Source organism: Armigeres subalbatus, chromosome 1, assembly GCF_024139115.2.
Source record: "Armigeres subalbatus isolate Guangzhou_Male chromosome 1, GZ_Asu_2, whole genome shotgun sequence".
Taxonomy (NCBI): Eukaryota; Metazoa; Arthropoda; class Insecta; order Diptera; family Culicidae; genus Armigeres; species Armigeres subalbatus.
In genome coordinates, this window is record NC_085139.1 from 152,491,789 (window position 1) to 152,504,039 (window position 12,251).

Sequence of the window (12,251 nt, forward strand, 5' to 3'; positions counted from 1 at the left end):
ATACACAATTTTCTTCATAACTTTGGAACGCAATAATCGTGATCAAATTCAATAACGAGAAACTAGGGTTTGTCCTCCGTCGACAGCAATTTGATGAGAGAAAATCTGTTAAGAATTATTATATGAAAGTTGGCTTATGTTTTTCGGTTTTCTTGCACACACAGACGAACATTTTTATCAGTTCTTCAAACAGAGTCGACCGGTATATAAGACTAGGAGCACAAAACAGATAGGCATCATAGAACAAACTGCAAGTTTCAAAGTAGGCTCTTTGTGTATCAACAATCGACGAACGGCACTCCCGTATATCTAAGGCGAAAGAAAGAGGCAGCAAAGCATGCGAAGCTGCTCTGTCTTATGTGCATTGTTCAGTAAAGCTTGACTTCCACCGTTAGGTTCGCTAGCATTTCAAAATCATGGAAGGCCCACATTCCATGGCAAAGAAGACTATATGTTATTTGCTAGGGTTCTACGAGCCTTCTATAAAAAAAATCGTTTATGGAGTGAAATGATAGACTTTTGGTACAGCTTCTTTATACAACAAACGCAAAAAAGGGAACAAACTTCTTCTTCTCCGTAGTTCAAGCGAAATAGTCAAATGCAAAATGTACAAATTGTAAAATATGCTGTGTGTGTATTTCATCATCTATCCCTCACCCAACCGGGGCCGTTGAACAAGTAGCACTACGAATAATTTGATCAGATCTCATACTCCGTAATAGTGCCCTGTTTGTTATAAATACTAGTACTGTTAAAAAGGACTCAGGGATATGGGGATGTACTTGCTATCCACAACATGTGCAGCAAAACTTCACAAGGATGCCCTTATTCGTATTAAATAGAAAGTAAAAAAAAGCAAAATAGTAATAATTTTCCTTATGCCGGTCGAATACGTGACGGCAAAACCCAATATTTTTGCATAAATATACATAAAAGATACAATATCCAGAACTGGGCAAACTCGTACATGTGACGAAGGCAATACGTCATGTTAATCAAAATGATTAATCTTTAAATGTCATAGTGGTTATGGGAAAACCATTGAAAAAGGTGCGATTCTAAGAAAACAAGAAAATCCAAACCTTTTGGTCAAACTTCTTAACTATACTGACCCAACAATCATGGGTCACACACTAATATGTGTCATTTCAATTTGACAAACGTGCGAAATTGAGTGACTAATTATTGTTTTAAAGTGAGATATATTTTGGGCCAATGTACCATAATTCCATATCTCAAGAAGATGATAATATAATAAGGATTGAGGAGCGGGTTTGGGCAAAATAGGGCTTTCATGTATTTCAATCAGAGAGAATGAATATATAGATCTAGCGGGAAATTTTTGGACCAATATGTAAGAGGTAGTAACGATCCTAAACATCCCGATGGCAATAGTTGGTACTAGATGATGACTGTATGGCTCCTCCGAACACGACAATGACCAATGACGTAAATACTCCCATCGAACTGTTATCGTATTGAGACCGTTGTCCGAGTTGGCCATACTCGTTAAGGACCTCACTGTGGAGTCCTGGAGAACGAAGGGCTCTTCTTCCTCCGATGTTCACTCGTGCGACAGTACCTCAAAACACCAAGCGTGGAGTTGTGTTTGGAGGAGTTTGCGATTGATTTGGTGACATACGCCACATAAAAAATTGCAATGGCTGACTTGATTTTTACCATACTGAATCCATGCATCCAAATGTGGGTAATTCATCCTACTTAGTTGACATGTTTTAGCATTAGCATTAGCATTAGCATTGTTACGGTGTAATTCGTAGATTGGACACTAGTGATACTCATGTTTTACTTTTGAGATCCTTATCTAGAATGCTATCAGAAATCAAGAAGGGGAGTGGTCCTTGATTCCAGTCTTAAACAAAAATAAAAAAAAACATAAGGATTACTACTCCTGGCCACGCCCATCTTCACCGTAACTAGGGAGAGGAAGGAAGTGTTGATGTAGTACTTACTTAACGAGAGGCCACCGACTTAGCGACACCCTCATAAGTACCACGGAGTTGGATAATGAGGAAGGTAATCGTTGGGTCAGGATTTGCCTGTAGCTGGCAATGTAACCGTGGTAGATCTTACCCCGTAACACACCATCCTACTTAGTTGACATGTGTACAAAAATACATTTGAGAGAGTTAGTTCTGAAAATGTATTGCGAGAGATCGGCTGGTACCTGGTGCTGGGAATTTGGTTTCATCAGTACCCGCTAAGCTGCGGTGGACGACGGAGGTCCTGCGTAGCTTAGTAGGGAAAGCACCTGTCATGCGAACTGGGGTCGTGGGATCAAACCCCACCGAAGGGGCGGTTACCCTCCAATACCTTTTCCGAACTGAATCTATCACATGTTGTACATCAGACATAGTAATTAATTTCCACACCGGGTGGCTTAATACCCGGCATATAGGCAATTTACTTTGAATGTACTGATGTGGGTAATTGTTAAAATCATCATATGAGTGTTCAGGTTTACAGTAATTTATTAGTTAACGAAATCAGAATAAATACTCACTGACTGATATTCGATTGGAATTGAACAGTGTTCAAACGAATATGAATATGTTACGAAGTGAGAGTGACAAAGAAGGCCGATGGGCTTCAACAAAAACATTCCACTATTTACTGTACCGCTCATAAAAAAATCTACTCTTCCGCTCATTTTTGGTCGCCACGAAAAAGACGCGCCAGATAGTCGCCTAAGAAAAACATACATCTATAAAAAAAGGTAGGGGGAATGACGGCTTTGGCAGATTTTGTTCTATTGGCAGGGGCCAAATTTGGCCTAAACATTCTTTACATATCAAAGAATATTGTGGCCAAATTTCATAAAATTTAGTCGACAAAAACCCCCCTGCCAATAATAGAACAAAACCTGCCAAAGCCGTCTTTCCCCCTACTTCGATATTTTTTAAATTTTGGGCGCCACGTGGTGCATTCCGGCGGTGAATGCTTGAATAGCACGTGCTATTTGTACTGCGGAGAAATTGAGCACGAAAGTTGTCATTTTGTTGCAAGGCACAATAAAACTGGCGCGGAGGTTACTTGACCACCGCCGGTTATCAACTATTCCCAAAAAAAGAACTGAACTTTTGGCGAATTGGTTGACGGGACAAGCTAAAATCAAAAAGAGATGCAACTCTATTGAATAGTCTTTTAAGACCGCCGATAGCACCGAACATACCGTAGTTCATTTGGTGCATAGGAGCTTCGAACATCGAACTATTCCTAAGGGATCGGGGTTGCACGTGGTAATTAATTTGTTCCAGAAGAGAAGAGCAGTCGAGTCGTCCTTGTAGAAGATCTGCTATCAGTAATGCCCTCGTGCTTCGGCGGACGGAAAGAGGTTCCAGATCAATCAAACGGCAACGGCTTTCACAGCTTGGAAGACGGAAGGGGTTTTGCCACGGTAATCTGCGCAATGCGAATCTCAGTTACCCGCTATCACACTCCTTCCTCAGCACAGGCTGATCACTCGCTCTTCTGCCGAAGGCTACTCTACCGAAGTAGGGGCACTCCCCGTGCACCACTTGCGCCTCAGCCGAATCCTAAAAACTTGAAGCGAACGACCGGTGTATGGAGGTTAGGGTGGCTCAAATTAGTATGGGAAAAACTTTGTTCAATTTTTTTGATGGGCCGCCCTCTTATTCGGTTCTATTTGATGCCCTGATGCTCTTGACAAAATTTCAGCCAAATCGGTCAACGTTTGGGCAGTGCTAAACTCGTTGGAAGTTTATATGGAAAAATGTATGCAAAAACAACCAAAAACAGTAAATTGCAGCTGGACTACACAACTTACGATGAAGAGCTATGATACTCATTCAGATCTTGGAGAATTTAATACAGAATGTTATGCAGTAAACCGCGAGAAGATTCGAGTTTGCCCGGCTAAGTTATTAGCATTTCTCTGCAGTAGGGTTTGAGCAAATTTCGTTTCTTTTACCTTTGAAAAGAAATAAATTCACCCCTACAACACTCCAGTAAAATGCTAATATCTTTGCGTAATAAAATCTAATCTTCTCGCGGTTTTCAGCATAACATTCTGTATTTTATTTTACAAGAATTGAATGAGTATCATGATTCTTGATCTTAAATTGTGCCGTCCAACTGCAAATCACTGTTTTTGGATGTTTCTGCATACATTTTTCCATATAAACTTCCAACGAGTTTAGCACTGCCCAAACGTTGACCGATTTGGCTGAAATTTTGTCCAGAGCATCAGGGCATCAAATAGAACCGAATAAGAGGGCGGCCTATCAAAAAATTTGAAAAAGTGTATTTTGAGCCACCCTATTGGAGGTTCGTGTTGTCGTCACAAAAGTCGTTAGCAAACTGAACTGCAGACCTCGAACTCATTCCCATAGCAACGATTTACTCTCGCAACTCGTCGCAACTGTTCGTTTATTTTTATTCAATTTAAATAATACAAAGTGATTAATTTAACATTCAGGAGAAAACAATAATTTTGTGGTCTTTCGAGAGCTCTTTCTCTGAGGGGCGCACTCGGTGGATCCAGATGAAGCAAATTGTGCCCGACGCTGGCTGGCCTCTAGCTTCCGTGCATTTTTTCATGACTACCTTGAAGTCGTTGACCAACTGCGAACAGTTTGCAATCCCGAACGTCCTTTCAATATACTCGTCGTCAATATCCGGTCTCTGCTTCTCGTTTACTTCCTGCATCTGACTTTCTTCTTCTTCTTCTTGATGGTCTCCAACAGTTACTTCCTCTAGTTCTAAGATTCCGTCTTCCGTTACTTTCGCTTCTTTTACAATTTCCGACGTTTTCTCTGGTGGAATGATGAATCCGTCTCGTGAGTTCCGATTTTTCATCGAAGGGCAAGTGTTTTGACGATGTCCTGTAGCTTGACATAGAAAGCACGTGTTCCTCAAACCGTCATGAAACAGTTTTACTTTTCGGAAGTTGACTTCAATTGCCGGAGGAACTTCCTTCTCCATTTCCATATACTCACCCCTAACAACAGTGTAGACATGGTTCAATCCCAGCTTAGGAGGAAACTTTTCACGAATTGTACGTAGAACTTTTCTGAACTGGTTGAGAACCACTGTTAGTTCGTTGTCTGTTATCTCCGGTGGCAGATCAAATACCCGAACGTAACGAGAATTTCGGCCCGCATCCATTATGCACACATCCACAGTTTTCCCGCATTTCTTCGAAGCGATTCTATCATAACTGCCTCGGAAATAAATTTGATGCAAATGCTTCTATTTTCCGTCAGTTTGTATACTGCTTTCACATCCGACACATAACAGTCCAAAAACTTCACGAATTCAGCAATCTCTAGCCACGAACGGCCGAGGTGAATCGATTGTGAAACGGAATTCGACCGTATTAATAAATACCTCACTCATGACGATACGTTTGTTTTTGCTCATGTAAAGCAGAAAAGAAAAAAAATGCCGGAGTGGCCTGTGCAATACATAAAACTCTTCTCCATTCAGCTCGGTCCAAGGCTGCACTGCACGTCGCCAATTACGCAATCTGCGGAGGGTCCGCAAATCGTTCTCTACCTAATCGACCCATCTTGCCCACTGTGCACCTCGCCTTCTTGTTCCCGTCGGATCGTTGTCGAGAACCATTTTCACCGGATTACTGTCCGACATTCTGGCTACGTGCCCGGCTCAACGCAGTCTTCTGATTTTCGTGGTGTGAACGATGTATGGCTCTCCCAACAGCTGTTGCAACTCGTGGTTCATTCGCCTCCTCCACGTACCGTCCGCCATCTGCACCCCACCATAGATGGTACGCAGCACTTTCCTTTCAAAAACTCCCAGTGCGCGTTGGTCCAGGTCTCGTGTCCGTAGAGAGCTACCGGTCTAATAGGCGTTTTGTAGATAGTCAGTTTGGTATGGCGGCGATCTATATTCGATCGGAGCATTTTGCGGAGTCCAAAGTACGTACGATTTCCTGCCATGATGCGTCTCCGAATTTATCTGCTAGTATCGTTATCGGAGGTCACCAGTGAGCCCATATACACGAAATCTTCAACCACATCGATTTCGTCACCACCAATACAAACTCGTGGTGGGTGGCTTCCGTTGTCCTCTCTTGAGTCTCTTCCTATCATGTCAGTGGCGGAACATCTTTTGCTGACGAGAATAGGATGGGAGCGCCGAATGTCCACAAAAAAATTCAATACTTTTTTTTTTATAGCTTTTTGAACGAGAATTAAGGGAATCGCAGCGACAAACTTTCTCTATGGTTAATTACCTATTAATTATTATTAATTATTAGACCCAGCAAAAATAGAGGCGCAAACTGTCTGTATTAGAGGCATACAAACTCAAGAGAAAGAAAACAGATGTCGCTGTAGTGACTGGCTGGGATTGGCTAGAAGCTAAATGTCATTGCGATTTGACAGGAATGTTCTCAACATGTTTTGAAAACAGAACAAAGGGAATTCCTGATCCATTCTTCACCTGTGTTGTATCTTTTTTAATCTAAACCGTATGTAAATCTTTTATGAATCGCTACCGGTCTCCCTCTAGTTGATACTTGTAGTACTTGTAGTAGAGATGATGGTATGTATCAAACCCTTATGACGTTTCAATTCCGCACATGCGCACAATAGAATAAGGAATCAAACACACATACGATGCACATTGTTTTGCTTACGTAAAAGAAAAGCTTCAAGCTGGTAAGCTTTGCTATATGCGCTGCTTATTCTTAACAGAGTTTTCATTGTGCCAAATGGAAAGCTTTGGTGGAACGAACATGTGTGTCATCCTTTCGAGTTTTCCACCACTACTTGAAGAGCATAATGTTAATTATATCAGTACCGATAAAGAATCTACTGCTAAGTAACCTGTCTGCATCGCATATGACACGTTTTCGATAAATTTGTTATAATTACATACAGATTACCTTCGATGGGTTGCTCATTCGATAGAGAAGTGCAAAACAAGACGGAACAACTGTTAAAATCTGTGAATGAATAAATAGTTTTATCTTAGGAATTGAGTTTGGTTCCTTCGACTGGTGGATCGTGTTCGACATCGTATAGCGAGAAAACATATTTTCCCAAAGTCTTGAACTTCCAACAGGCTGTATGCAATTTCCTCGTCCGTGTCTGCAATATGGTTATAGCCAAAGTGTTCTCTGAAAAGTTTTTCGTTCTGTAAAGATAACGATAAAGACGATTTTTCTTCCAAACTGGATAAATGGAAGCAAAAACTTACCAAATTTGTGAATTAAACAGATTTTATTGATTTTATTAGATTCGTTTTTCTACCAATACAGTCAGAGAAAACTGCTGGTTAAATTGTGTAAAATAGCTACGATACGCATACGAAGCTGTATCGTTATCCTGCACTTTGCCATTGAGAGCGTGCAAAGTCACCAGGAAATTCAGATTCACGGAAACAATCTGAACACGAGTACATAGTGGGAAGTGTGCGTGGTGAAGCTATGGTGCTGAAAACATGTTTTTGTATCGTGGGTATGTTGCTCTGCTGCTTAGTGGCAACGATTAGAAGCAAATCGTCTATCGATGGTCATGTTTTCACCAGTTCTTTTCTGGTGAAATTTAAACGCAATGTGGATGATCAACAGGCTCACGAAATTGCTGACCGCAATGGATTTATCAATCTCGGACCGGTAAGTAGCTCACAGTGTGTCACTATGGGATGTAGCGTCATGGGGATAATTAAACAGATGGTCGGTTTATAAGTTTGAATACCTATTTATTATGCGTTTTAACTTAACTATTTTTTTCATAATTTAGTTTATAAATAATTACCATTTTTTGAACTCAAGAGTACAGATTATAATACATTTGAACCAGTTATGGCATTAGTATATCCTAACATAAGGAGACTGCACAGAAAGTACAGTACATAACCGTTTTATTTGGAGGATTGAATGTGGAGTTGAATTAGTTAAGGCAGTAACATAACAATCGTTATTCTATTAGCCGCCTGATTTTTTTTTATAACTCCGAACAAAAGTAGTCAATTCTTAAGCAGAACTATACATAAAACATATGGTGCAGTGCAAACATCAATCAAGGCACTGGTAATCGAACACATCATAACGTAACCAAGGTGCCCAAATCATTAAATTCATCAGTACGAGGTAGTCTGAATTTTAAATATGAATCTTTATGGGGGTCCCAACGAGATCTGACTTTTTTCATTCCTGAATGTGCTTTGTTTCACCTGGTCTCGAACCTTTCAAATCCACGTCATCTTATACCAATTGTAAATTAAACAAGTTCCATTTTGATTGGTTTAGCCGGCATTCGTGCTACATCGTCGGGGTTCTGCCAATCTGCATCAAGCGGCTTTTTGATTAACTTGTGATATTTTGTTCGTTTAAGGAAAACGGAAAACATTTAAAAACAATTCATACGTACATTTGATGAAGAATATCTTCAGTTAAAGCGTTAGAGTATAGTATCCAATAGATTGATGATCAATTGAATTTGTAAAACAAAATCGTAGGCAGAGTAATGAGAATTTTTTTGTTGGCGCTTAGTGCCAACAGAACCCCGGCCACATGCCTCGCCCACCATATGCCTGTAGAGTTCGACAAGCTCGTGATTTACTTTGTCACCAAACCGTTATTAATTCTAAGCTGAGATACGATTTTTGCATTCGTAAATAATGAGGCTAACACGATGATACTTTATGCCTAGGGAAGTCGAGACAATTTTCAACTCGAAAATGTCTTAGACCGGACCATGTATCGCACCCAGCCTCCCTCAGCAGGGCCTTGCATTGTAGCCGCGCATTAAACCGCAGGGCTAAGGAGGCCCTACGCACCGAGGGTGGTGCTAGTGAGTTTTGAACGGAAGCTCAGAATGCTGGACCTTTTCGAACATAGTCTAGATCTCATGCCCACAGGGAAAAATATTGTACATTCGGTATGTTATAATAAATCTCATTCAATCACAAGATCTTCTGAACTTTGTGCGTTTTCGATTTTCTCTGCCGTTTTGTCAGCAAGCTCATTGGAAAAAGCTGCCTATGCTGATCAATGTGATCTTTGACGCTTTTATTTGTGTAGGTTATTCAATCGATCAAGCATAAAATTTGTTTGCTTTGGAATGAAATTTCATTTAATAGGGGAGTTGGTATGCTTTCTTAATCACCTCGATATTGAATGTAGGAGGAGATCCCCCAGTGCCGGACACATAAGCCACTTAACCAAAACTTTCTAATTATTCGGATTATGTTTACTTGAATAATATGTACACAAAATATGATCATTGATGATTCATACGAACTATATTTGATCATTTGAACACGCTTTTGAACGACGTATTTTAATAATGAATTTTAGTGAAAATTTTCACGGTTCAGAAAAGTATCCCCGAGTACCGGACACTATTGCATCATGTTCAAATATGACCAAGTTCCTATTACATGAGTTAAGACATCATTTAGAATAGTAGAATTTTGACTTGCTTCACGTTGTAGATATTTACACGTGTTAATAGAACTTATTTGACTAAACAGATCAATTTCTTACATCTTACTCAAAATTCCCTCCATTTTCAATGACATCTTCAATTTTTGTTTCTGCTTATTTCTGTGGCTTTCTGATACCTCAGTAAGAAAAAAGCAATCAAATTGAAGTAGGATTTTAACAAAACAGGTGCAAAGAAGGGCTATTTGATCACATGAAAAAACTCATTATCCGGACCATCTCCCGGGTCCGCTCGGATACAGAAATTTATTTTGCACCATTGATACATTATATATCTAACAAATCATGATCGCTGTTTGAAATATGACTAATATTGACTATCTCGACATAATCAGAAAGCATTCGATTGATTCTAATAAGCGGCTGTCCATATGCCACGTGGACAGTTCAAGGGGGAGGAGGTGTATAGTGAATGTCCACGGTTCATACACATTTTTGAGAATTTATATGAGCAGTTGTCCATGCTGGGGAAGGGGGATATATTAAACTGTCCAAAACCTGTCCACGCGGTATATAGACAGCCCCTAATGTTGCTTTAAACCTTCTAAAATGAGGCCAAAAATGAAAATTTTGGACATATTTGTTCAATTTCAAATTTTATAAAGAAGTTTACAATATGGGGATCTGATATTCTATGCAGGTAACGGACTTTTTAATAGCTTTCTTTTGTATTACATGAGATGATGGGGGGATCTTTGCAAGCTCCGTTTTTAGAAGTGCAGAAAAGAAATCCACGAAAAGGTTTTTAATACGATGTTCATGAAGCTTGTGATAAAAGGTGTTAGGATCGTTATTTATTTCCAATCAAAATCGCCTCACATGCATGGAAACGATGAAGACGCAGGGTAGTTTATCCAAGCTCAACTCCTATTTGGTCAAGTTTCTCCACAATCGCTCGCCTTTCTGACCGATCTGTGACATTTTGTTCGTAAAATGAACATATGAACAATGAACAATTAGGGGAAGAGGCCCCAAAACGCCCCCCGAGGCAAACCGACTTTCGGGTATTCACTTAAATGTACCATATTTAAGATAGTTTCTAGTTTTGTTTAGACTAGAAGTAAAATTATATGGGTTTGGCGAAAAAAGTGTCAAAATAATAGATAGGAAGGTAGGAAAAATCGAAATTTTCCACATTTTGATGAAACATCTAACATTTCGGCGAGGCAAAACGCCCTAGTGGGGCTAACCTACAATGTACTACGCGTCTCCACGCACTGTCCATACCAGAATGCTGATTCGCCAACGCGTGGTGCGTTGTTCCCTAAGAGCTGCCGGCTAAAAGACGTTTTGCCTCATGAGTTTTCCGGCAACGAAATATCACCACTTTTTTGAAATGTGAATATTATCAATATGATTGAGATTTTGTCTAATTTTAATATGGCATCCGCTTGATATATTGTTTAACTTTTACATGAGGTAGAAACACCCATGAAAATCGTTATAGCTAAGGCATAAAAGCAGTCTTTGCTTAGCTAGGGCATATTGCCCCTTCTTCCCCTATGCATAAATTTGTTATAGGACATTCTCAGTTACTGGGTGAAGATGACATTTGGACTAAAAACGAAAACTTAGGTAAACATTGAGTGATTTTTATTTGACGCTTGATGCGATTCGTTAAAAGCCCAACCATTTAAGGGAGCCACGAGATTTCGTCAACCGGTTGAATAGATACGATATTAAATACTCCAATACGGATCTACTATTTTTTGATTAATTTTGATTAACCTTTCCGTCCCCAACGTCTGTTTTTAAGGGCTTTCAAAAATCTAAACTGCTGTAAAAATCGCATTTCTTGACCGATTCTTTCGCAACAAGTTGCATTCCATCCGGATGGATCCCAATTTTTGATTTATACTAGTTTCGAGGCTATCCACAGTACGGTTCCAGAATTATTCCAGATTCCGTTGGGGTCAGTTGCCCCCGGAATAAGTGGCCATTTACAATTTTAAGTCAAAACAGGTCGTGCGACACCTCAAACTTCATGATTCCACAAAGCAATGATGCGAATGATATTTTTGGGGTTCCTGGCCCACTCGAACTCAATCTGGCCACAACGGTCACAATCCGGGGGCCTACGGAATGACCATTTTCTAGATTTATCCAAAATAGGTCGTGCGACACCTCAAACTTCATGATTTTTCAAAGCAATGATGAGAATGGCATTTTTATGGTTCCTGGCCCACTCGGATCTATTCCGGCCACTATCCGGAGGACCTACGGAATGGCCATTTTCTAAATTGATTCAAAATAGGTCGTGCGACACCTCAAACTTCATGATTTTACAAAGCAATGATGAGAATGATATTTTTAGGGTTTCTGACCCACTCGGATTCAATCCGGCCACCGGTCCCAATCCGGGGACCAACGGAATGACCATTTTCTAGATTTATCCAAAATAGGTCGTGCGACACCTCAAACTTCATGATTTTTCAAAGCAATGATGAGAATGACATTTTAATGGTTCCTGGTCCACTCGGATCTATTCCGGCCACTATCCGGAGGACCTACGAAATGGCCATTTTCTAAATTGATTCAGAATAGGTCGTGCGACACCTCAAATTTCATCATTTTACAAAGCCATGATGGGAATGATATTTTTAGGGTTCCTGGCCCACTCGGATTCAATCCGGCCACATCGGTCCCTATCCGGGGACCAACGGAATAACCATTTTCTAAATTTATTCAAAATAGGTCGTGCGACACCTCAAACTTCATGTTTTTCCAAGCAATGATGGAAATGATATTTTTAGGGTTCCTGACCCACTCGGATTCAATCCGGCCACATCGGTCA

At 40.2% G+C, this 12,251-nt stretch overlaps 1 protein-coding gene across 1 annotated transcript in view; it reads left to right on the plus strand.

Annotated features, from left to right (window-relative positions):
- The first annotated feature begins 6,565 nt into the window (after positions 1 to 6,565).
- The window catches only part of LOC134205299 (neuroendocrine convertase 2), a 43,127-nt gene continuing 37,441 nt past the window's right edge, over positions 6,566 to 12,251 (plus strand). Inside the window, exon 1 of the mRNA XM_062680436.1 lies at positions 6,566 to 7,624. Coding sequence (XP_062536420.1) covers positions 7,436 to 7,624 — 189 coding nt within the window. The 5' untranslated portion in view covers positions 6,566 to 7,435. The remainder of the gene's footprint in view (positions 7,625 to 12,251) is intronic.